This window comes from Ambystoma mexicanum, chromosome 3q, assembly GCF_040938575.1.
Source record: "Ambystoma mexicanum isolate Mex_15411 chromosome 3q, UKY_AmexF1_1, whole genome shotgun sequence".
In the NCBI taxonomy this organism is placed as follows: Eukaryota; Metazoa; Chordata; class Amphibia; order Caudata; family Ambystomatidae; genus Ambystoma; species Ambystoma mexicanum.
The window spans coordinates 381,230,914-381,257,679 of NC_090926.1; the positions used below are offsets into that span (position 1 = coordinate 381,230,914).

The 26,766-nt window shown below is 48.6% G+C and overlaps 1 protein-coding gene across 1 annotated transcript in view; it reads left to right on the forward strand.

Moving 5' to 3' along the window:
• The window catches only part of RBM22 (RNA binding motif protein 22), a 124,495-nt gene that overhangs the window by 52,684 nt on the left and 45,045 nt on the right, over positions 1 to 26,766 (forward strand). The window contains exons 7-10 of the mRNA XM_069654036.1: positions 226 to 426; positions 4,298 to 4,462; positions 19,422 to 19,510; positions 19,870 to 20,049. Coding sequence (XP_069510137.1) covers positions 226 to 426; positions 4,298 to 4,462; positions 19,422 to 19,510; positions 19,870 to 20,049 — 635 coding nt within the window. The remainder of the gene's footprint in view (positions 1 to 225; positions 427 to 4,297; positions 4,463 to 19,421; positions 19,511 to 19,869; positions 20,050 to 26,766) is intronic.

Here is a 26,766-nt window from a genome sequence, read left to right on the forward strand (position 1 = left end):
ATAATGGGTTAGGTGTCGAAGAAGTGGGAGGGATCTGTTTCTGGGGTCATTGGTATGACTTGGAGGTCATTCTAATTTTTGTTTCTGTGTTGAGAGTTATCTGTGTGTAAGAGGTTGGAGAGAGCCAAATAAACCTTACTGTAAATATGTCCTAAAATCATAGTTATTTGCAGTCCAAGAGTGACCATGCTCCATTCAAATGCTTTACTCTGGCTTGCCTTGTAGACATGAAAAGCCGACAGACCCAGATGACCCCTTGGCGGATCAGAACATTAAAGATCGATACTATGGAATCAATGACCCTGTGGCTGACAAACTTCTGAAGCGAGCATCCACAATGCCACGCCTGGACCCACCTGATGACAAGACCATCACAACACTCTACGTCGGAGGGTTGGGTGATACCATCTTGGAGGCCGAGCTCAGGTATGTGTGGACATCTATCTAGTCCATTATAGGATGATCATCTGTTATGGTTTGCGTCTCGTATAGCGCGTCCTGTTGTTATTTGCTCTGACTCTTGGTGCATAAACACAGAACAACTAGGCCTTTGTACTGGATCTCTGAACACGTTACTTGCAAAAGAAGTCAGTTTATCCTTTCATCAATTATACATTTTTGGAAGGCCTAGGCGCTAGGCTTTAAATAAATATAGTAAATGACAGAAAAATGCTAAACATTGTTCTTTTCCTTTCTTAATGATGGGTTTGAGTATAACTGGAGACTTTACATATCACCCATGTAGGTCTTTCTTCCATTCATGCCGAATTCAGTCATGCGCTTTTTCTTTTGACCAGATGCGAATGTGCATTTCATATTGATCTATTATTTCAATGCTACTCTGACCAGTTGAGGGCTCAGTCACTGTGAGCTACAGTTTTACTTTTGGAGTTGCTAGAAAACTTTGAAGGGTTACGTCCGATGTGGGCTGATATTAACCTTTTTATTGTTGTCATCACTTGCAGTTGTCTTGGTTCTAAATTTAACTTTTTCCCCCCCTTGTGAATATGATATTCATTCAACTACATATCCACTGCAATCTACTTTTCTCTAAGCCACAAGCATTGAAAGCCACTTACTGATGCTGAACCACGAAAAAGCTGGTGCTCCAATCTTGTATCGTTTCCTAACCATGGCAATCTCAATGGGGCTAGTAGAGCTGAACATTCTGAGACCCATCAGCCTTGTGGCTTATCTCATAGACCTTGTTGCAAGAAGGATGCCTTCAATGATTATGGGTGATCCATAGCCTGGAATTCTAATGATCCCGGGGGTGAGGGGAGGCAACATTCCTGCAAGGTAGTTGACATTCTGAGGGGAGAAACCTCTAAGTTATTCCAATGTTGATAAAAGGAAGACAATTATGTGCTGTGTGAAGGTCATCTGTATTGGCTGTTTCTGCATGGGATCATTGCAATAAGTGAATGCTCCTCCCGATCTTTCAGAGATCCTGCAATGAAACGTTTCTCTGCTACCATTGTGATATTACGCCTCATGGTGCAAAGAAAACGCCTGCGCTTGATTCATTAGGAGGGAATTCTGCTCAAATGCGGCGCTGCCAGTCCCCCTAGCACCTGTGGATCAGCAGTAGTCGCATAACTTTCCTAGATGGTTTGATATCCTTTTCTAATTCGGTAGAAGAGTGGCAGGAATTATTCCGATGTGCATTGTGTGATAACTGTATTTTGAGACTTTGTAATCATTGCACAGCCGGACAGACGGGCGCACGCATGGGCAGTCCCATGCAGAGGGGTGCACGGGCAGAACGGGCAGATGGGCGCACATGCGGTCCCTTGCTGCACACCAAAAAGGTTTTCCATCTCAAGCGAGATGTCAGTAAAAGTGGCATAAGAAACCAAAAAAAGCCAGCAAAATGTTTAGGGGACTCTGCTCAGAATTCGATTTTTGTGGTTCGTGCTGCTAACCAGTATTATACCCCAGTATACTAACTAGCAGTGCACTTCATGGTTTAGCCAACACGCTTTTGCTTGAATCCCCATAGATCTTCATCCCAATGTTGTTATGACAAATCTGTCTTTTGTGTCCTGTGGTTTGTCGGTCGTCCAGTCTTTCACAAATCTACTATTTGGAAAATAAATCTCCTGTATTGCCTTCTGACTGTAAGCATGATATGGAATTGAAATTATTTGCGTAGTACATTTAATATGACTGACTTGGTGTGATGGCATGTACTTTTAAAGCGTGCAATCGCCATCCATCACCATATGCAATAACTCTTGATTTAGTGCATGCTGCAAAGTAAAACGGCTACTGTTGGCTATTTCAGGCAATGACCTGCCTCCACTGCATAATGCAGCGGCCTTCAAACTGTGGGGCTGGCTTCCAAAGGGGGCCCCAAAGGATGTCCAAGGCGAGGCACTTTAAAAAAGGATTATGGTGACTGCTTTTAATAGAAAATGTAAGCAGTTGGGGGGGGGGGGCAGTGTAACAATGGTTGAATACCAATGCCTAATGCATGAACGTTACACTGCTGCAATGATGGACTTCTAATTGAGAAGAAGCATTGCAAGACCTCCAATTGTGACGCATCTGCATTATCCACTCCTTCTTATGCTTTATCTTTTAAGAATGATGCTGTTTACCTTCATATTTCCTACAAGTTCAAATAATACGTAGTGCTAGTTTATCCGTATTCTGTTATCCACAAATGCTACACAATGCAGACGTCCAACAAATAAGCAATCTTGCATTTAGTAACTGTTGCAGTGCTAAGCACCTTAATGAACAAGTACTAGAAGGACGTGGGTGTGCACGTCCTAAGCATTCCACAGGTAACGTGGACGACGACATTGTCCGTCCTTGTCGCCACAGCTGTTAAATTAGGTTTCTAGTGTACATTTCCTCTCGATCGCCTTTGGACCAAGAAGACTCCTTCAGATCTTTTATTTTATTTTTTAAAGCCTGTTTTAGCTCTCTTTTTATTTTCTGTTTAGCTCCATTACTTCCTCTCCAAGCACACTTCCACTGGTTGTCATTTTTCAAGGGAAAAAACACCCTGGACACTGAGGGCCTGCTCCTTATGAGCGCCTGGAGACCACGCAAATGGCAGCGATTCGTGGTACTTTGGCATAACCATCTTGCCAAATCTTTTCACTTTAATTGCAATTGTTCCTCAGTAGGGCCACAATATCACTCCCTATTTGTTTTTACAGTGAGACCAGACCGCAAACTGCCTCAAGTCATTGCTTCCAATATTGCCCTAATACAGTAGTTGGTCATAATATTTAAAAACGTATCCACTGACCTCCAGCTAATATTTCTTTCTTAGCTCGAATGAGGTTTGTGACCGCTAACGCCTGGTGCGTGTGTAGCAGTTACCTATTCACGGGTGCTGCTCAGTCAGCCACGCATGCAGCGTGCCCCTCTTCTTACTCAACCGAACTCCTTCTGCCCTCTCTACTCACCTTTCTTCGCCACCTATGCTCACGTTGTTTTCATATGCGATATGGTTCAAATAGGATGAAGTCTGTTTTTGGGTGGAATGCTTGCGTCTGACGTGTGGGCTTCGCGCACGTTCTAATACACTGCGGGGCCGACTCGGTTCTTCTGAGGTTAATCTCTTAAGTCTGGCAATGCGGTGGGAACCGTGCTTAGAAGCAGGAGGAAAAGAGCATTCAGCTTTAAGCACAATATGAAATTATCTTCTGTGTGTCCGACGATGAAACCCTGCATTCTTAGAGGGGGGATTTCGGTAGCAAAAAAGAGCTGGCAGTGTTCAAACTATTAAATGGGATTCCAGTGGTATTTGGGTTGTTTCCAAAACATTAGCAGTCCCCACATGTGCCTCACCTTGTCTTCCGCTTGCAGTTAGATTTGTTGATGACTTTCAAACTCTTTTTTTTTTTAAAAAAAAAGCCTGTGCTTGTCATTATTTGAAGGAAAATAAATGTTATGTTGACCTTTCAGGCCAATCTCTCGAATGTGTTTATTTTACTCTAATTATAAGTTGCCCTTTTTTGGCTTTCCTCACACAAAAATGTCTGAATATGTGCAGAATTCTTTACGTGTCTGGATGTGAGAGGTGGGGTGCTCGACAGTGGCATGTGGGGGCCGGGCGAGTGCAAAAGCAGAATTCTTTTAAACGTAGAGCTGAGCGCATTTGTTAAACTGTTGCTGGTCGTGCCACATTGTTGGCAGCTTTTTGTAAACTAGCAAAGATCATGTATTTTGTTTGGGTACATAATAAAGTGACCGGGCAGATCATGCATAGTTGTGAAAGAAAAACGGTTTAAAGTAATTGAACTAATAGTGTGCCCTCTGTTTATCCTTTGTTTAGGAATCACTTCTACCAGTTTGGTGAGATACGTACCATCACTGTGGTGCAACGGCAGCAATGTGCCTTCATCCAGTTTGCCACGAGGCAGGCGGCGGAGGTGGCAGCAGAGAAATCCTTTAACAAATTGATTGTGAATGGCCGACGGCTCAACGTAAAGTGGGGCAGGTGAGTGCCGATCTTGCTGTTCAAAAGGGTTAGTCTTCGCTGTTCTGGGGCAGCATCCAGATTCCTCATTCACAATTGCTGATGCTCAGTAGAAGATCCATCAGGAGCAAATTTTTTTTTAAAAAAAAATGTGTATTTATTAGTCATAAGATTTGGACCCTTACATACATAATCACGTTGATTTAAAAAAAAAATTATATATATATATATAATTTTTTTTTTTTATATATTACTTATGATTGCCCCCCCCCCCCTCCTTTTCCCCATCTCCCTCCCTAACCCTAACTCAATCTGGAACTGTGAGCACGGCTGTTCTCAAGTTTTTTTTCTTCCCTTTTGTCCCTTGGGTATTTAGATCTTATGATGAGCTGGTTTCCTCTCCCTTCCTCAAGTTATTTTCCATCCTGAAGTCAGTGCGAATATTCAGTATACCAGTTTTCTCATGGGGGTTTATCATCTGCCGAGGTGAAAGTGCGCGTACGAGTGCCTTCCAAGTCGTTATATCCTCAGAACGTTCCTTCCCTCCCTGTTTGAGTGCTTCATACAGCACCACCGCCTCCGCCATGGACCATCTCTTCAGGTCTTCCCACCACCCATCTATATGTGGGCCTTCCTGTGTCTTCCATGCCATTGCCATTCTCATTTTTGCCAGTACCCAGGCCACGTCTATCATCCTATTCATTGGTTTGGTATTTTTTGGGCCCTTGTATGCCCTCTGCATCTTGGGCATTTTTTTTAACCTCTGTGCGTGGAAAATTTGATATTGGCTCTGAGGTCATATATACCCTATAGAATGTGTAGTATTTGTCAGTTTTAGTCTGGCATTTCGTGATACTTTCTTTGGGTACAGCATTGCTTTCAACCATTCCTTCTCCGTAAGTTCTCCAGCATGGGGTCTGGCATGGATTTACATGTTCATAAATATTCCCCGTCGTCCGGTTGGGAATCCTAGGTAAAGGAAAATATCAGTTTCACTTCTGAAGTGTCTTTCTCCTAATAACGAATCACTGAGCTCTGGGTCATTCAGCCCCCAGCCAATGACTGCCCTCTACCTAAGCCACTCCTCAGGCAGCAGTCTTCAGATCTTTTACCGCACGTTCAAGTGGTGGGAGTCCTTGTGTTTAGCTCTCGAGCTTTTATTGCGTTGTTCGCTTTTTGGAAGAGTATTACTCTATTTCGGTCAATCTGGCCTTGTGATCCATCAATCAACCTATCCGATTAACAGGGACCCGTTTTCAGATTCTTCAGCGCCCATCAAGGGTGAAATTCATCAAGTTTCTTTGTGGAGGCTTCCAGAAGATTCCTCAGGACTAGGCTGCGTGGAACATGTCGGAAGAGAAGGATTCAACTCACTTGTTCAAGATCTGCTCCTGCTGCGGCTGGCGGAATGTCGTTTAGGACGCCAAGCGTTCTGAGTGTCTGTACTGCCTGTACCTGGTGCACAAGGAGGAGGATTGTGCGTTTTGCCAGGAGATGGCCCTTCGCACGATGAAGGATCAGTGCAGGCGGCTGAACAAGTGGCTACAGGCCAAGGTCCCTGCAATGGGTGAGGTCCCAGCAGCATGCCTCTCCCAGCTCCAAGAAGGCTGAGCAGGCTTCTAAGACCTTTTTGAGGGCGCCCCTCCCGGGGGAGTCCAACAGAAGGATAAGCACTGCGAGTCCACTGTCACCGGGAGCGCCGATGCGACGGGCTCCTCGGTGGTCAGGGCGCGTTCTACATCTCCAGCCTCCCGTCACCAGTCAACGCTCTGGATCTTCGGCTAAGAGGAAGTCGGATCATCCGGGCAAACACGAGGAGAGGCCCAAGTCCGCCCTACCGGAGAAGACCAAGGTGGAATCCGTGTTCAGGCCCTCCCCCCTAAGGAGAAGGCCAAGTAGGACAAGGCCCAGATGCACCTGCCGAAGGTTCAGCCTTCCATCGAGGGGGTGGTGGCGTCTCTGGTGAAGGCTGCCTAGGTGGCTCCGCCGGGCGTGACCCCGAAGGCGAGTGTCCCTTCCTCCCAGAAGGGAGGTTGCTATCCGGCCCAGAGAGAAGACCCCAGAGAAGAAGATGGCACTCCTCTCCACTAGACCTTCACCTCTGGAAGAGAAGAAAGGGGGGAGGTGCGGTGGCTCTCCAGGGTACGGATATCTCCTCCGAGGAGGAGCTCACCTGCCTGCGAACCATCCAGGAGGAGAACGTAGGGAGCAGGCCCTACGACAAGCGTTTCGACGTAGCCGAGGACACAGTGGAGGAAGAGCAGCATGGCGACGACTGCCTGGGTGCACAGCCGGTGCCCCAGCTGCCTGTTCCGCATCCACCTCAGCTGCTAACCCCACCTCAGTTACCTCCTGAGACCTCTCGGTGGACATTCTCTCAGGTCTGCATATGCTGGTCTCTGAGACACGGACAAGGATGCCCATTGTGCCAGTGCCCCCCCCCCCCAACCCCGCTTGGCAACGGCCAGGAAGAGGAGAGTTCACCCTCCACCTCCTTGCCCCCTTTTACCCCTGTTAGCCCGCCCCCCCTGATGACAAGAGGTCGGAGGTGCTGGAAATTCTGCAGGAAGGCGAAGTGGTGTCAGACCACGCCATCACAATGGCCACGCACATCGCTGATGCAGAGTTTGCCAAATGGGCAACAACGTTTGCCTTTATCGTTTCGGCTGGCTCAAGGCCACCAACTTTCATCAGGAGGTTCAGTCAAAGGTGTTGGACATGCCCTTCGACGGGGACAATTTCTTCGGGAAAGCAGTGGATGAGTCTCTGCAAGCTATGAAGATGGACACTGAGACGACACGGGCCTTGAGCACTCTTCAACAGAGGCCGTCCTTTCGGCCCTCAGGCAGTAAGTACCAAGGTTCGTCCGAGGGTTTCGGCGGGGGCTCCACTTCTTACCGCCAGCCCTCCCGTTTTTGGGCCAGGAAACCAACGGGGGCCGTTCCAAGGCATTCGGAGCAGGATGTCGTCGTCGGGGTCCCCAAGGCGGCCCTTCGACATCCAAGCAGGATTGAAACGGCCATGGTGCCGGCCCCCCACCCGTGCACCCTGGTGGGAGGCCAGCTGGCGAACTTCGTCAGCGTGTCGGAGACAATCTCCACTGACCGTTGGGTGCTGGACGTTCTGGCCCATGGACACTCCCTGGAATTTCAGCGGAAGTGTCCCCGTATACCACCAGTGGCCCGGCATGAAAACCACATCCCTAAGCTGCTGGTGGAGGTGCAGGCCATGCTAAGAAAAGGTGCAATAGAGCTCGTCCCAAAGAGGCTCCGGGGCTCCGGAGTGTCCTCTAGGTACTTCATCGTGAAAAAGACGACCGGAGGCTGGAGGCCCATCCTCGACCTCCGCCGACTAAACATATGTATCAAGTCTCAAAAGTTCCGGATGATTACCCTTCAGCACGTGCTCGGACAGCTCGAAGAGGGGGACTTTGTCGTCTCTGGACTTGGAGGATTCGTACTTTCACATCCTCATTCACAAAGGGCACCGCAAATTTCTACTTTGTGGTTCAAGGGAAGCACTACCAATTCAAGGCCCTTCCATTCGGATTGAAGTCTGCGCCAAGGGTTTTCACCAAGTGCCTAGCTTGTGTGGCAGCGCATCTGCGACTACAAGGGATTCACGTCTACCCTTATTGGATGACTGGCTCATCTGGACCAGTTCCAATGACATCGCCGTCGACCACACGGCGAGGACCATCCTCCTACTGATGGACCTGGGGGTTCTCGGTCAACTATGCAAAGTCCTACTTAACGCCATCGCAGGATGTGCTGTTTCTGGGATCTGGCTCAACACGGTGTTGTGCCTAGCGTCACCGTTGGAAGAAAGGATAGCCGCCATCTTGGGCAAGGTGCAATGCCTGTTGGAGGTCGCCAACGGTGAGGACCATCCAGTATCTGCTCGGCATGATGTCATCATGCATCTTCTTCATCCGGCTGTGCAAACTACGGATGCGCCTGCTAGAGGAGTTCCTCGACGCCCATTGGATCCAAGTGTCAAGATCGAGCTAGACGGGAACTTCCGTCGGGCGATAAGGTGGTGGGGCATTCACGCACATCTGTCCGGAGTCGTGGATTTCCATACCCCACTGCACCAAGAGACGGTCACGACAGACTCCTCCCTGGAAGGATGGGGAGCTTGCACCGGAAGTCTTCATGCAAGACAGCTGTGGCGACTGGAGGAGAGAGCGTTGCACATCAAAGTGTTGCAACTGCGGGCAGTGTTTTGGGCCCTGAAGTCTTTCCTTCCGTCCCTCAAGGGCAAGGTGGTGTGGCTCTTCACCGACACCACCACCACAGTGTTTTACATAAGGAAGCAGGGGTGCACCAGATCCCCGGTGCTCTCCAGAGAAGCACAGGACCGATGGCCCTGGGCCGTCGCCCACGGGATGTTCCTCATCTCGTTTCATCTGGCAGGAGTGAAGAACGCCGTCGCCGACTCTCTCAGCAGGGAGCTGCGCTCCTGCCACGAGTGGGAGCTTCGGCAGGTCCAAGTGGATCACCTGTTCCACAGATGGGGTAGGACCAAGTGGATCACCTGTTCCGCAGATGGGGCAATCCCCAGATCGATCAATTTGTGACAGCGACGAACACCAAGTGCCGGAGGTTCGCCAGCAGGTTTCCCCAGTCGGGGAGCATGGGGTGACGCATTCTCATTCCCCTTGGATGGCCTGTTTCTGTATGCGTTCCCTCCGTTGCCGTAGCTTCTTCGACTAGTCAATCAACTCAGACGGTCCCGGTGCAGGATGATCCTCATTGCACCGGCGTGGCCGAGGCAGATCTGGTTCCCGGACCTTCTAGACATGTCAGCGTCCCCTCCAGTCAACCTTCCGGTGGTTGCAGATCTTCTCGCTAGGGAAGGCGGTGCAATTCTGTACCATGACCCAGGATCATTGAACCTGAAGGCCTGGCTCCTGCAGCGTTAGATTTCAGGGGTTACGATCTCCCAGCAGACTGCAAGGAGGTGTTTGCCAAGGCCAGAGCATCGTGCTATGGAATTAACTGGAAGAGGTTCACAGTTTGGTGCTGTGCACACAAAATCGACCGTCTACGAGTCACGGCTCTGCAGGTGCTACCGTTTTTACTGTCGTTGGCCAAAGCAGGACTGGCCCATGCCTCCAAGTTCATCTGGCGGCTATCTCCCGCTGCACCAGATCTCCGGGATGGTCGTTGTTATGGTCACACCATCTGGTTAAGGAGCTTGTCAAAGGACTATTCCGTTCGTTCCCGTTGGTCAAGGCTCCAGCCCCGACGTGGGAACTCGTACGTGGTACTAACTAGGCTCCTGGGCCCTCCATTCGAAACCTATGCAGACAGTTCAGCTGAAGTTCTTGTCGTAGAAGACCGCGTTCCTCGTGGCCATCACCTCTGCACGACGAGTCTGAGAGATTCAGGCCCTGTCCTGTAAGCCACCTTACTTAACTTTTCACGACACAAGGGTGGTGCTGCGGACGCACCCCTCCTTCATGCCAAGGTGCCGTCGGACTTTCATCTAAACCAGCCCTTGTTACCTGTATTTTTTCCGACGACTTTGTCGCCGGCTGAGGCTGGATGTGGCTAGAGCGCTTAAGTTCTATGTGGACCGCACAAAGAGTTTCCGGAGGACGTCTGAACTTTGATCCTGTGAACCATGGGAAGGCCCTCTCCAAGGCTTCCATTTCCAGGTGGCTCTCTGGCTGCATCACTCATTGTCACCGTTTGGCAAACCGACTGTTGCCTGGCCGTCCGAGCGCCCATTCGACCAGAGCGATCGCTGCAACTACGGCTTTCCTGTCTGGTGTGCCCCTGCTGGACATCTGCAGGGCTGCTACGTGGAGGTTGATGCACACCTTCAGCATCGACAGGGATTGCAGGGAGGCGTCAAGAGTCGGCCAAGCAGTGCTGCGCAACCTGTTTGCTTGAAGGTGAGCGTGGTGAGGAGGTAAGAGATGCTTATTTTGAGCCTTTGCATGGTTTTGCATGTGTGTACTGGTATGTATTCTTTATTAATGAGCATGTGAATCCATGCCAGATCCCATGCTGGAGAAGGAACAAGTTACGTACCTGCAACTGTTGTTCTCCAGCATGGGTCAGGCATGGATTCACATGCGAACCCTCCCGCTTACCCCTCTGCGGCTCTTCTCTTGGTCCTACTGCCACTTTACATGCTACCAAATCTGAAGATGGCTGCTTGAAGAGGGGTTTGGGTAGAGGGCAGTCATTGGCTGGGGGCAGTATGACCCAGAGCTTAGTGATTGGTTATTAGGAGACAGACCGTTCACAAATGAAAGTGAAACTGATTTCTTTCTTTACCGAGGATTCCCAGCCTGGCGGGGGAATATTCATGAGCATGTGAATCCATGCCATACCATGCTGGAGAACAACAGTTACAGGTAAGTAACTTGTTCCTATCTGCCGATCTCTGTCTCCCATGCCCTTTTCCCTTCAAGCAGGTCCCTGGTTATCGCTTCTAACAATTTCTGATATATTCTAGATACTGTATGTCTGCCTTCTGACACATCATATAGCAGCCCCAGTACCGCATTCTCTTCTCTGATTCGGGAAGTCTGGCCATTTATTTTTTAGCGTGTGAATCATTCTGGCATACTGGCCCGTGTGCATCTCAGCTGTTTCCCTTAGATCTTGAAATGTTAGAAGCTCATCTGCAGAGGTCCACTAGCGTCGCTACTCCCTTTTCCTACCAGTGTTTCTGGCTTTGAAGGAAGTGTTCCTATGTGTCTCAGTGTATGGCTGCTAGGGGGATCTGAGGGGAGTAGGGTTCTCCCATTTTCAGTATTGCTTTGGTTCTGGTCCATGTCTGCCTACCCAACTGCAGTAAGCTTGGAGTGTCTACAATCCTTTTCTCTCTTAACCACAGCACTTCTTTTAGGAGGAACAGGGCTATACTGGAGCTCATCAGGATGTGGTCGCCTGTTTGAGTCCGCTAACCATTCTGCCACATGATGAAGCTTTCCTGCTAAATGGTAAAGTTCAAAGTGTGGGAGGCACAAATCCCCCCCCCCCGTCCCTCCTCTGCATATACTCTACATAGGACATTTAAGGCTACTCTTCTTCTTCCACAACCCCATGTGAAGCTGCTTAGTAGTGAGGTCCGCTCTCTATAAAAGGCTCTGGGTATGAGATATGAGATATGGGACATTATGGTACAATAGGCGGGAGAGGGCTACCATCTTCAGGAGTGCTATTCTGCCAATCACTGGGAGGGGCAATTTCTCCCAAAATTTGATGGAAGCTTCCAGTCCAGACTTGGTTTTCTTGTATTATAATGATGCATGACTCTCGTATTATGGTAAATATTAATTCCTAGGTACCAAGGTGTGAGCCTTGCATTGTAGTCCCAGGTGTGGGGGGTGTTTCTAGTCTACCCCTGCCCACCCCACCAACGGGAAGAGGTAGGATTTTGTTTTTCTGACCAAGATTCCCAATAGTATCGCAAAGTTCTCCAGGACCTTGACGTACGACTCCAGATTATCCTCTGGAGGTTTGGTCCATAACATCATATCATCTGCGTACAGGGCTATAGCGTTGCACTCAGTCAACCTGGAGTCCTGTGTGTTTGAATGTTTTCCTCCTAAATATTGCTAGGTGTTCCACTGCTAGAATATATAACATGGGGGACATGGGACAGCCCTGTTTTGTGCCTCTTTGGATTGGGAACTGTTCCAATATGTTTCCCAGTGCATACTCTTGCCTTAGGGCACGAGTAGAGTATGTGTATCCACCTCATAATGGTGTCTCCTATGCCGAAGCTCCTCAGGGAGGCAAACCATTCCCATCTGACCGAATTGAACGCATTGATGGCATCTAGTGCCACCACTGCATAGCCTTCCGGCCTTGTCCGGATACCGTCTATTATGGCATGAAGTCTCCTAAGGTTTTGTGTTGTTGCTCTGCCTGCGACATATCCCGTTTAGTCCGGGTGCATTAATGTTGTAATCACTCTTTTTATAGCCTTTCGGCTAGTACAGCTGTGAGGATTTTGGTGTCTCTTAATTGGTGATCTTGTTCTATAGGATTCGCAAAGTCTTTTGTCTGTACCTGGTTTCGGTAGTATGATGAATTCTTCCATACTATTGGGTAGTTTCCCTTTTTCAAGTGCTTCCTCGAGGGTCAGGAGTAATTGTGGGGTCACCATGTCTGCAAACTCTCTATAAAACTCTGCTGGAAGGCCGTCTCTGCAGGGGGTTTTGCCTGTTGGCAGTAGAGCTGTCGCCTCTCAACTCTTCTGCTGTGATTGCTGCGTCTAGCATTTCTGTCTGCTCTGCTGTCAGTGTAGGCAGGCCAATATCTGTCAGGGTCTTGTTTATTTCCCTTTCTTGGTATCACCGGTGTCCCCATAGAGGTTACAGTAGAAGACTCTAAAGGTCGTGTTTATTTATTTTTGTGATCTTTCTCCACATTCATCCATTATTGCTACTATTCCTTTTCGGGTCTCCTCGACTATATTTTGCATAGCTATATCATCCCAGTCTTTCCCAGTGTTCTAGGCATTTCCGCCTGAGCTTGATGAGTTCCCCTTCTGAATCCTCTATCTTATTTCCAGATCCCTCCAACTTTTGTAGCTTGGCCTCAGTGTTTGCCAGTAGACACTTCAATTATTTCCTTACTCCCCCTGTCTTGGCTATGGCTGTGCCTTTTATCACCACCTTGACGGTGTCCCAGACGATCCCCATTTCCTTGACACTGCTCACATTAAAGCCAAGTATTCTTCTGCTTGCTTACTTCATCTTTAAAGGGGGTGTCTCTTAGGGTTTCTGTGGGTACCAGGGTGGGATGCTTGCTGAGTAGTCATACAAACCACTAGTGGTGAATGATCTGAGAGTGTCTTTCCCTCATAGGAGCCATCTACAACTTCGCCCAGTTGGTCTTTTCCTGTGAGGATGTCATCTATCCTCGTATGTAGTTTATGCAGAGACGAGTAGAATGAGTATTCTGTACTTGGTCCGTGTACCCATCTCCAAATCTCCTGCAGTTCTAGATCTTTTATTAGTGCTCTTAGGGCTTTGGTTGTGGGGGCTAGATGTAGTGTTCTATTGTCTGATTTGTCCAGTTCTGGATGTATAGTGCATTTGAAATCCCCTCCCCAGATCCATGTCCTGCTTCTGTAAGGAGTCAGTTTAGTGTATAGAGACCTAAAAAAAAGGTGGTCGCGCTATGATTGGGTGCATAGGTATTAATCGAGCATATTCCTTCTTGCCCAGCAACCTGTGAACCGGTGCCATTCTTCCCTCAGTGTCTATTTGCGCTTTTAGAAGCTGGAAGGGCACTGTAGGAGCCACCAAAGTGAGGACTCCCCTTGCATAATTTGAATACATTGAACCAAATCCCTTCCCACCCCATTTTTTTCATTACCTGGGACTGTCTCTGATGTGAAATGCATCTCCTGTAACGGAGAAATCTGGATACCTTTACAGCATAGATACGCTGCTACTCTCACCCTCTTTACATAGTTTTAGCCCCCTCACATTCCAGGAGGAGATTTTGTCTGTCAGGTTTTTCCCTTCCATTGTACTTCTGTTCTCTCCATTGTATCCAAGAGCTCCCTCTGTTGTTTCCACCGGACTACAACCCCATGGGTTCCAGTCGTGCATCGTCCTGTATGATTAACAAAGCCGTGTTGTGATTTAACAAAACTACCCTCAACATTAACAAACCGCTCACCGGGGTTCACCCGTAGAGGCCTAAGCACCATTTGTACCCGGGTTCTCTCGGTATTTGGTGGTCGAGTAGTACTCGTTAGGGGAGTAAACTGTGCTCCCGGGCGGATTGGGTAAGAGGGCAGACTGTGAACATGGGAATCCCGGTCTCACCCACTCACCCAATTGCACTGGCCAGTGACCGACTGTCTGGATAGTGTCTTATAAACGAAGTTCCTGGGCTCCTCATTGTTGTTTTCCGATCAGGATCGTGCTTCCAATGTCAATTGTTTGTTTATTTATTTGTATAGCGCTCCAAACCGAGGGGTAGAAGGGCGCTTAAGAATATGGTTACAGTGTTGAGAAGTATCTTTGTGTTACATACTTCGTACACACCTATAATATATACATATATATACAGTTATCAATATACAGGGCACATACAATACACAAAATATACAATTTTCAATGTGAATACAGTACCTAACCAGTTACCGCACAGAGGTGTAAGTTCTGGTGTTAGTGGGGCTATTCTTTGTTTAGGAGCCAGCTGATGACCTGGCTCCTGAAGATCTGGAAGGATTCAATAGTTTTGATGTTGAGAGGTAGGGTGTTCCAGAGTTGGGGGGCAAGTACTGTGAAGCTTGCCCCTCCAGCTCTTTTTAGGTGGAACCTGGGCACTGTCAAGCATAGTGTTGGAGGATCTGGTGGATCTGGTAGCAGGTTTCATGGTGAATTTATTAGCTAGATATGGTGGTGCTAGATGATTGAGGGACTTGTACGTGAGGCGGATGGTTTTAAAATCAATTTTCTGGTGTATGGATAGCCATTTGCAGGCTTTCGTAGTAGCAGAGATATGCTCTTCTCTAGGAATGTTGAGGGCTGCGCGCAGGGCGTTATTTTGTATTACCTGCAGCTTGTTGAGTACGGATTTGTTAGCACCTAGGTACAGGCTGTTGAAGTAATCTAGTTAGGATTGTATGAGGGCCCTGGCAAGGGTGAGGCAGCTGTTAGGTGGTAGGAATGGTCTGCTGGCCCTAATGAGCTTGCCAGTGTATGCGGCGGCTGAGGCGGTCATATTGGTGTGTTTGGTGAGGTTGGTGTTGGCATCTAGATAGAAGATTAACAAGGGGGGTCCTGGGAGTCCCTCTGCCAGACATTAGTCCTGGTTACGAGAGACTTACCCAGAGTCTTTAGCTCACTATCTTTCACAAAGAAGAAATATCCCAGACATATCAGTCTTTGTCCTGCCCTGGGGCAGTCCAGCACCGAAATGCTAGGCAGTTCTCCTCTGAACAAGAGTACCAACAGAAACCCCAGACACGTGTTTCGGTCTGGTTGGACCTCATCAGTAGGGTGGATCTGTGCCTCTCTAAGAATAGTGAGCAAGGGGTCCACGTCTGGATTCCCCTAGTAACTTAGGGTGAGACCCAAAGTTACTTAAATATGCAGATTAACAAGGGGGGTCCTGGGAGTCCCTCTGCCAGACATTAGTCCTGGTTACGAGAGACTTACCCAGAGTCTTTAGCTCACTATCTTTCACAAAGAAGAAATATCCCAGACATATCAGTCTTTGTCCTGCCCTGGGGCAGTCCAGCACCGAAATGCTAGGCAATTCTCCTCTGAACAAGAGTACCAACAGAAACCCCAGACACGTGTTTCGGTCTGGTTGGACCTCATCAGTAGGGTGGATCTGTGCCTCTCTAAGAATAGTGAGCAAGGGGTCCACGTCTGGATTCCCCTAGTAACTTAGGGTGAGACCCAAAGTTACTTAAATATGCAGATTAACAAGGGGGGTCCTGGGAGTCCCTCTGCCAGACATTAGTCCTGGTTACGAGAGACTTACCCAGAGTCTTTAGCTCACTATCTTTCACAAAGAAGAAATATCCCAGACATATCAGTCTTTGTCCTGCCCTGGGGCAGTCCAGCACCGAAATGCTAGGCAATTCTCCTCTGAACAAGAGTACCAACAGAAACCCCAGACACGTGTTTCGGTCTGGTTGGACCTCATCAGTAGGGTGGATCTGTGCCTCTCTAAGAATAGTGAGCAAGGGGTCCACGTCTGGATTCCCCTAGTAACTTAGGGTGAGACCCAAAGTTACTTAAATATGCAGATTAACAAGGGGGGTCCTGGGAGTCCCTCTGCCAGACATTAGTCCTGGTTACGAGAGACTTACCCAGAGTCTTTAGCTCACTATCTTTCACAAAGAAGAAATATCCCAGACATATCAGTCTTTGTCCTGCCCTGGGGCAGTCCAGCACCGAAATGCTAGGCAATTCTCCTCTGAACAAGAGTACCAACAGAAACCCCAGACACGTGTTTCGGTCTGGTTGGACCTCATCAGTAGGGTGGATCTGTGCCTCTCTAAGAATAGTGAGCAAGGGGTCCACGTCTGGATTCCCCTAGTAACTTAGGGTGAGACCCAAAGTTACTTAAATATGCAGATTAACAAGGGGGGTCCTGGGAGTCTAGATAGAAGCCAAGGGTTTTCACGCTTTTGGCTATAGGGATGGTGTGGCCATCGATGTTGATGTTGTTATAGCTAGGATTAAGTTTAGTTAGGGTGTTGGGGGAGCCGACGATGAGGAGCTCCGTCTTCTCATCATTCAGGCAGAGACCATGCAAGGACATCCATGCCTGAATGATGCAGAATATTTTGTTGATCCGGGCGGAGTCTGCTTGGTAATTACCTGTGATGGTGAGGAGTATCTGGGTGTCATCTGCGTAATTTGTGTAGGTGACACCCAGACAGTCCAGTTGGTCAAATAGAGGCTTTGTAAATATATTGTACAAAGTGGGGGATGCACAGGATCCTTGTGGGACCCTGCATGTGATGGGGATGGGGTCTGCTGCAGCTGTTGTGGAGAAGACCCGCATGGGTCTGTTTGCCAGGAAGGATTGTATCCATGTGATGGCAGGGGAGGAGAAGTGGGCTGCGGTGGCAAGGTGATTGCAAAGGATTTCATGTCTGACCAGGCCAAAAGCCGCTGAGAGGTCCAGTAGGAGTAGGATTGCAGCATTGCCTTTATCTTTAATTTCATCAGTCTGGCTTTTGAGATCAACAAGGGCGGTTTCTGTTCCATGTTGAGGTCTGAAGCCAGATTGACGTATTCCTAACAGTTGGTTGGATTCCAAGTATTCCTGAATTTGGATGTAGGCGACTCTGTCCAGGATTTTTAGTAGGAAGGGGACTGTGGTGATGGGCCTGTAGTTGGTGGGTATGGCTGGGTCGAGAGATTGTTTTTTTAGGAGTGGGAGAACCCATGATTAAGTTGCTAAGGATCGAGTTATTGGTGAAGGATAGGTTGATTAGTTTGGTGATGAAGGGGGAGAGCTCTCTGGCTGCAACCTTTATGATCTGTGCCGGGCTGCTGTCTCCTTTGCAGTTTGAGGGTTTCAAGGAGGTGATGATTTTTTGAACTTCTGGGATAGTGACTTTCTTAAATGAGAAGACAGAGCTAGTATTGATTGGCGTGGGTGGGCTGGGGTTGGTGACCTTGTTATTGGAGAGTTGTTGACGTTTGTCCTCAATTTTAGTTTGGAGTCCTGAAATGTTGTTGTTGAGGGCGTTTTGGATGCTGGTGCACCAGGATTTGTCTTTCAGGCAGGTGTCTGGAGGTGAAATGGGGTTTTCTAGTTCCTTCAGAATTTTAAATAATTCTTTGGTGGAGGAACCTGCCTGAACAATCCTGGTGTTGTATACATCTTTTTTGGTGCAGATTATCTCGCTTTTGTAAAGTGAGGTTGGATTTGTTTTCCGCGGTGGGGTTAGTCTTCGAAGTGTGTTGTGCTCTGGCTTTCTCTTTTCTGAGTAGTCTGAGCTCAGGGCTGTACCACAGGTTCAGATGAGCTTTGGGTTTGACTTTGCGTATTTTCAGGGGGGCAATGGTGTCCATTGCTCTAGCCATGGAATCATTGAAGGTGTCGATCAGCAGGTTTAGGTCAGCGTTGGCTGGGAGAGTATTGAGGGTGGGTAGGACCAGTGGTAGTAGGGCTTCAGCAGTAATGTTGCGTTTATTCCTGGTGGGACAGGCTGGTGCCAGGGGGTGTTTATTGGGCAGTACCTGATTGGTGTTGACCTCAAGAGGGATCATGTGATGATCGGTCCATGCCAGAGGTTGGGGGTCTTTACAGGTTGTATTGCAATTGTAGGTTGCTGTTCCCCTTCACCTGCAGGTTCCTTTAGTGTCTCCTGTTCTCTCCGGCATTGGCTCCATGCGATTCTCATCCATCCATGCATACGTTTCCTCGAGGGGCTACAAAATAAGGGCTTCTCCTTGATTACTTTCCACTTTGCGTGGTACAGGAGCATGTATGTTATGCCCTGATGTCGAGTCTTTCTTTAGTTGGGACAAATAGGCCTCTTCTCTGCACTTGAATGGTATAATCTGGATTCCCCCACCCCTGACCTAGGGAAAGCCAAGTTTTTCTGTTGGTCTCTGTAATTTAGGATTTTCGCAATGATTGGCCGAGGGGGTGCTCCTTGGAGAGGTCTTCTCATCTGCGCTCTGTGGGCTCTCTCCACTGTGAACCCCTGTGATAGGGCCCCAGGGCCTATTTCCTGGAGGAGCATATTTTCTTTGTAGGTGGTGAGGTCTCTGGCTTCAGATCCCTCTGGCAACCTCAGCATTCGGACATTGTCCCTTGTCCATCCCTCTGCGTCTTCAGCCCTATCCTGCAGCATCTGAACTCTAGCCTTCAAATCTGAACGGTTTCCTGTAGTTCCTTTGTGGAGAATTCAGTCTTTTCCAGTTTCTTTTCGGTTTTACCCGCTCTGCCAGCTAGGTTGCATACTTCTTGACGCAGGCACTTTTACATGGTAAATGCAGTTAGAGAGCATATTCAGTTTTCCCACATGTATGGAATCCTGCTTGGAGAAAAAAAGAAGACTGGCAAAGCAATGAGCGTAGACTTTGAACACATTTTGAAAACGCATTGTCCCGTTCCATGATGCTTGTCTGCTCGCCTACACTCCTAGCTTAACCCAATTTGCAGCCCCCAATTAAAAGGTAGCAACAGTAGTGTATAGTTGGCAACTTACAAAACAGAGCCGCAGAAAGGCAGGAAGGTCGTACGATTGATTCAATTTATTCCAAAAGTGACATCCAACGATCACCTCCCACCTCTTGACCTCAAATAAAGGTTCCTTTAAGACCGAGCAAACTATTACTGATCACTTAATCAGGGTTCTGGTAATACATGCGGTATGGCCATTCATTTTGCCTTCTATATTCTTGCCCCTTTTTCAGTCGTTTTAGTCACTGTCCACATGTTTAATGGTGATTAATTCTGCACAGCCTCAGTCTCTCATGGTAATCTGTCCTAACGTTTGGCCGTTTTCTTAGATCACAAGCTGCCCGAGGGAAGGAGAAGGAAAGGGATGGGCTAACAGAGTCCGGAATAAGGCTGGAGCCAGTTCCCGGACTTCCGGGAGGTAAGAGGATCCTCACCACTGTGCCATGCCTGTGATGTGTTTAATTTCCGCGATTGCATAGATCAGTTGAAAGCAAGTTGGACACTGCTTCACTGAAAGTCAAATGTGGGCTGTATGCAGGATTGGGCATGCCTTGGTCAGGGAGAGACCCAGTGTAAATGCTACAGGTAAAATAGTGTTATGAATTGGATGTATGTTAGGACTTTCCAGCTACAGCCTACTATCTAGATGTATTCTGGTATACTATCGCTCTTCCTGTCCTGATATGGGAAAGGGAGCCTTGGTGTTTAAGTAAAAGGGGGGCAAGGACGACTGTGCTCAAGGTCTTTCTGATTGCGGTATGTGGTTTCGTCCCACAGCCCTACCTCCGCCCCCAGCAGCAGCAGCAGCAGCGACGACGACAACAGCAGCAACAGCACCCACAGCAGTAGAAGAAGAAGAAGCAGCTCCCTCCAACTTCTTCAACTTGCATCCAAGCGCACCTGCTGTCGTCAACATTGCCTTGCCACCCCCACCTGGGATTGGGCCGCCTCCTCCAGGTAACTTCACACCACATTATACACTGTCACGTTGCCTCCCCTTTATAACCAGGTCAATCGATGTTAAGCTGCAGGGTTGCTTGTTAGAAACTGTTTGTGTTGTATACAGTGCTGGCAATTTACTGGGGGAATTCTCTCGTCCTTTTGAGGGGTGGGGATGTGGGGAGCAGGGGGCAGGGCCGAGGGGCATAGCCCCTGGCCAGGCAATGTAATACAGTATTTCGAATGGATTGTGTCCTCCCACTTATTCCATCTTTGAAATGTAATGACCAGCTTCAGAATTGTTTTTCAGCAGAGTCTATGTGCATCGATCAAGTCGATGTCCCTCGAAGTCAAGGGTGATATCATTGAAGGGTGTATATAGCTCCCGAAGGGCCTGTTGGCCTCAGTTCCATTTTTCCGCATTAGCACTTGCTCCGAGTGAAATTCGGCGCGCCTCTTCTGTGACATACGTTACAAGAAATCTTTGAAAATCGTCCAAAATATGTCTTCAACTCAGTTGACGCTGTAAACCAGCTTTAAAAAAGGCAGAGATTGTGGCTCAAAAATGTCACTAACTGACTCGCATCTGCCTGTGGTGCCTCGGGGAGAGCCACGATACTACAGAGTGTTCCAAGTGTCAGTCGATGACAGGAAAGGCCTTGAGGGAACGGAAGGGGAAACTCAAGGTAGGCAAAATCCTCAAAAAGTCACCTTCCCGTACCGCTAGGCCTTCGACCGACGAGTTGAGGGAGGACTCTCCCTGGAGGAAGAAGCCAAGCGTTCTAGATCGAGGAGTGGTTCCTCCATTCCTCCTTGTCTTCGAAGAGGAGGCACCAACTGTCGCCGTCGTCGTCTTCAGTTGATTCCCCTAAAAGGGTTGCATGTCCCTCGAAAAATATTCAACACCAGCTAAATGGGAAGCGTTCAGGGTCGAGATGTTGAAAATATTTGATAAGCAGAGCCATGCTCCGACCGTGCCTTCTGGAGAAGCCGGAAAACCTGCACTTCCTCCAGCCTGGTAAAAGACCTGATCCCCATCAGGAGCACTATAGGCCCCGGTCTGAGAAGACCAAGGATCACGAGAGACATGGTGATTATTCGAGGGCGTCGATGCCATCAGCACCCTTGACGCAGACAGTGCCTTCCACGCCCGCCAGTCCCTCGATGCCTATTAAGTCCTCGAAGTCAACATCAGCGCCAAAGTCTTCGCCGCCGGCTGCGCCACATTTGCCAGCCGCACTGTCGGTGCCCAGTGTTCCTCATGTATCGACGTTGACAAAACGTCAACGTCTTCGACTACAGATTTATGCTCCTCTCCTGAAAAAGGATTTTTTCAAGTCCCTGACTTCTATTTTTGAGTAGGAGGAATATAAGGATGCACTGTTGGCGTTACAATATTGTACGCCCAATGTACCAGAGAGCTTTCCTCTCTGAGGAAAGCGGAATGCAAGATTTATATGAAAACTTGCAAACAGCAAGTAGGGTCGACACCTCCCCAGAACTGGAATTCAGAAAGCCTGAACCAGGGAACATGCTGACTCGTCCTATCGTCAGCTTATGTCAAAGGTTACCGAATATTTGGGTTGAAGTAGGCCCTCTTTAACCTATTACCAAGACGACCTAACGGACACTCTAGACAAGGGTCCTCAGACTGATCCCATTTTGCCCTATCATATGGCACTGCAAAAGAGGGTGACTAGGAACTTGGAGACTCCGGAATCCCATCTGGCAGTCGACCAGAATCTCACCAAAAAATACTGCCCCTCCAGTAGCGACCCAGACTACTTGTCGAACCGCCCCACTCCGGAGAGTCTGGTGGTGCAGGCAGCTACGGCTACTTCAAAACAGGCTACGTACCCTACCATCCCTCCTGATAGGGACGATAAACGCATAGATGGATGGGCGAGGAAGAATTTTTTTTTTCCGCAGGGAGCATGGCACTGAAATCTGCCAACTCCACTTGTGCCCTCGCAAAGTTTTCATATACTCCGTGGGACTGTATCTCCATGGCGCCAGAGCATATTCCCTAAGGGGAAGAAAGGGACGGCTTCTTGGCTATTAAGGATGGCAAAGAAGCAGTGTGCGAGTCCCTTCAATCAGGGTTGGATTTTGCAGATGGCATCAGCAGATCTATGGCTACCGGCACTGTCATGCACAGATTTGCCTGGTTGAGGAAGTCTGGTTTTGCCCCAGATGTGCAGTCTAGGCTTCTCAACATGCTTTTTGGCAACAAGGCTGACGAGAGCCTTGAGAAGTTGCAGACCTCAAAGGCAGCAGCCAAATCTTTAGGCACCGCTATTGGGCAACCTCGGCCTTTTCGTCCTAGTGGTCAACCGTGCAGGGGTAGATCTTCTCGCTACTACTACGCGAGAGGAATGGCTAATCAAAGGGGCCAATGAAGGTTTCCTCGTGGTGGACGAGGTAGAGGTGCAAAGCCAGCTCAAGCAGCAGCCTCCTTACCATCGGCCTCTGCAACAGCCGCCACAAAACCACTCTGAGGTCTTGAGCCACAGTTCACCAGTGGGGGGGCAGACTGTCTCAGCATCTGCAAGAATGGCGAGACATTACTTCGGCTGCTTGGGCTTTGGAAACCATAGCCCACAGGTATTACCTTCCTTTTATAAGAAGACCTCAGAACAATGCACGCGGCAACCACCTATTGAGGATTCTGGATCCGCTCCTTGTGCAGGAGATTTTAACCCTGCTAGAGAAAGGCGCGGTGTGCTGGCAATGTGTCTTGTGTTGTGGATTACTGGAGGACGCGTCTGTGCTGTTTCAGCTCTACCATTGACCTATGCTAGCCTGTGTTAGTCTTTTTCTATCATCACTAATAACAAGGAAACCTTCTTCAAATACACTGCACATACGCGGTGTGCTGGCAGTTTGTCTGTGACTGGTGGATGGCGTGTGGCAGACGTCCCACGCTTTGCTTGCCGGTAAGACCATCCGCCTTGCTGACTTTTAGCATTGCTTCTAATATCTGTGCAATTAAAAATACGTTCCACACATAAAACCTCTGCCTTCAATGAGTGAGCATTGTCGTTTGACTAGACTTGTTACAGTGCAGCGAGTACACAAACTTACTTGATTTCCCTTAATGCAGCTCCTTGAATCCGCCTGTTAATAGTTCAAAAGACTGTCACAGAGAACTGTCTAGCTTCTGGCAGTTTATCAGCTCTTCATCTGTTATTCCTTGTGAACAGTGATTTTGCGTTGCTGACGATAAACAGGTGGTGGATAAACAGTCTGATTGGCCTTGACCTTCGGCTGTGACTGCGGAGCAGTGCTCTTTGAGCAGCAGGAGAAAGATTTGATTTGCGTTACTGCTGAAGGTAATTGTATTCACTGGCTGTGACTGCAGAGTTTACTGTTTGAGCAGCCAGTGGATTGAACTTTTCTGCTTCCTTGCTGACATACATTGCCCCGAACTATAAGGGCTTTGATTTGGACCTGTGCATTCCGTGACTCGTGTACAATATACCTTGAAACCAGGTATGCCGGCTAACCTGGTGATATCGCGTGCTTCGGTTTTTCTAAAATCAACTCCTTTTGAAGCAATCTCCTGCTAATGCTTCTAAACGGAAGTTGACTGGTCAGACCTCATCTGCCCAAGATAAAAAGAACTGTGCGGGAGACATACGAGATTTTTGTTGCCCTCATTCTGATAATGGCAATAATTTACACACGGTTGTGTCTGGAAGTTAATCAAGCACTAATGCATTTGGGATTAAGCCTTTAACTGAAGCTCGAACACCTGTTCACTTAACCTATCTGTTTCCGACACCCAAATCATCTCTGCCTTTGGCGACCATCCACCAACCCCTAACATTAATTTGCCTGTGGTGGATTTGTCTAATCAGGGAGAGTTGCCCGGACAGGTGATGATAATATGACTTGCCTGCATCTTCTGTAATCATCAACCTTGAGTTGAATGCTGACAAGGGGATAGTGGATGCAACTTCCTTACTTGCTAGTGCAAATCGGACTGTTAACACTTCTATTGTAGTGCCTTTTGCTTCTCTCTGCTATTAATGATGCTAGTTGCCATGTAAATAGTCTTTATCAATCTCGGAGCTTATTCGAAATATCAATTCATGATATATCCTTGTATGATTTGCACCAAACCGTGGGTAGGAAGCAGCCCCCGATCAGTTACCCACTGTACTTCCCTTGTTATCAACTCCGCCAAGGCACCAAAGCGCCCTGCTGGAGATCACTTTAAATGCCATGCACATGGCGATTGTATCTTTAACTAAGTTATTTGAAATATTGGATTCTAAGATATTGCAATCTAAACAGATCGATCAAATTGTGTGTTTGATGAAAGATTTCACAAAATATAATGTAATCACAAAGAAAGGTGGGGTGTGGTCTGGCGAGCTTATTGATCTAAGCAATACATTGCAGATTGCGACACATGGTGCAGACAAAAAACAAATCCGTGATGAAGTGATTGGGGAGAGTGTCTTGCATATTTGTCCAGTAATAATTCGCCCTAGAGAAGATGAGCATGTTGACTCCATTTTCCCTGCTGTCCTTCCCAGTTCAACATTGACACATGTAGGTGTTAGGCAAAGTTTGTATGCAGTACCCTCTGGTAACACTACAAACGACTCCGACTACAGGTATAGGAAACCCAACCTTTGGTATAAGCTTGTACTACAGTGTTGGTAGCGTGTTCAGCAGCCAGGCTTATCTCAAGAGGGGTCAATGTGAGCTGTAGTGGAGTTACAGAGATTTACAGTTACAATTATTCAAATAAACTTGTACCCAAGGTTTCTTGAATAAACAATTATTAATATATCAGTCAGTTAGAATAAGCCTTCTTCAGAAGCAGTAATCTAACAGTAACACTCAAATACACTTATGTTATGTTACTTTGCATTTATATAGCGCCTTATGTACCATTGGTATGGTCTGAAGGCGCTGGTAGGTTGAACGCCCTCGGGAATCGAAGTTCAAGTCAGTTGAGAGAGTAGAGAGAGTCAAAGGTGCTTGTGAGCACCGGATATGTGTGCAGTTGGTGTGGCATTGGTGTAATAACTGCTTCATAGCGGTAGGTGTGGTGGTTGAGAGATCAGGGGTATGTGTTCGTTCTGGCAGGTTTTATCCAGACCGGTTCTGGCTGCGTTAGGCCTGAGGAGAACGCCTGGCTGGGGGGTCTGAAACCAGCAGTGATTAGTTAGTTATGTGGAGTATGAGGCATTTGTTGGTTTGAGAACAGCTATACCGAATGGTGTCATAGTATCTGTGTCCTAGTTGAATGGTGGTGTAAAGAGGAGAGTAAGCATGGTGATGTGATGAGATGGTTTACATGCTCTTTCAAACGTTACATGCATTCCAAACCATTCATGTATGTCGCGCCGTTCCGCGCACTCAGCACTCAGCCCGTTCCGCCCACTCAGCCCGTTCCGCCCACTCAGCCCGTTCCGCCCACTCAGCCCGTTCCGCCCACTCAGCCCGTTCCGCCCACTCAGCCCGTTCCGCCCACTCAGCCCGTTCCGCGCACTCAGCCCGTTCCGCGCACTCAGCCCGTTCCGCGCACTCAGCCCGTTCCGCGCACTCAGCCCGTTCCGCGCACTCAGCCCGTTCCGCGCACTCAGCCCGTTCCGCGCACTCAGCCCGTTCCGCGCACTCCGATCATTTCCGTGAATTCTAAGTTGTTTTATGCACTCATCCACATTTTTCATCTGTACTTTCCACATATTTCACCCGTACCTTTCACATGTTACATCAGTACCTTCCCCTTACTTCATCCGTTCAATCCACCTACGTCCCCATTCCATCCCCTTGCGTCCCCATTCCATCCAAATACTTCGCCCGCTCCATCCGTCCTACGCACCCGTCCTATCCACATACGTCACCCGTTCTATTCACATACATCATTCGTTCTAGGATGGCTAGGATTAAAGGGTAGAGTGGTTGATCTACTCCTAACCCAGGCCACTCCTACCTTACTGCTCCTTGTAGTTGATGGTTGACGGCTGGCACATGGCTTCCCCTGTGGACTCCTGCCGACACTTCCTGGAGCCTCCTCTGTTGGGGCCTTTAGCCACAAGGGCTACCGGGCGGAGGGCTGCACTCTGAGGACCAGTGAATAAGGCTTCCCAGTGAGGGAAGCAGGGGCTCGGGGGAGAGGGTCAGCGGGCAGCAACGGCCCTGGGGCACTGGAATGGGCACAGAAAGTAGATGCTATGGGCCCAGGAGGCTCTCTGGAAACAGCCGCACTTACCTGCCTCTGGGATGGGTCACGGGGCGAGACGGAAGGGAAAAGCAGGAAGGGGGTGCGGGTGGGGAAGGACTACTGCGGGTTAGGATGGGGCCTCAGGGCCAACACAGATGTTGCTGAGGGACGGTTGAATGAGGGCGCGACACTCGCCGTGCTTCTGGACCAAATCTAGATGTCACATGGAGCAAAGCTCCAATCAGGGCTCGGGGGCCGGATGGGAGGCGGGAGGGCTGGGGTCCAGGAAGGGGAGCTGGGAAGGGAAGTCGCAAGGTGGGGATGAAAGTGGGCCTAGTCGCGGGTGTATGTTTTTTTTCTTTTTTTTTTTTTTTTTTTTCTTTGGGGTTCCGGGAGCCTGGGAGCTGTGGGCAGCCTTACCTGGAAGGAGCCAAATTATGTGGGCAAAATCACAAAAAGCAAGGGGCTAGATGGAGGGCCTCACCTGTGTGCAGCCTGGAGCAAAAGTGGCGCACAGAGGCAGCTCGCAGCGGGACTAGGTCTCAGCTGGA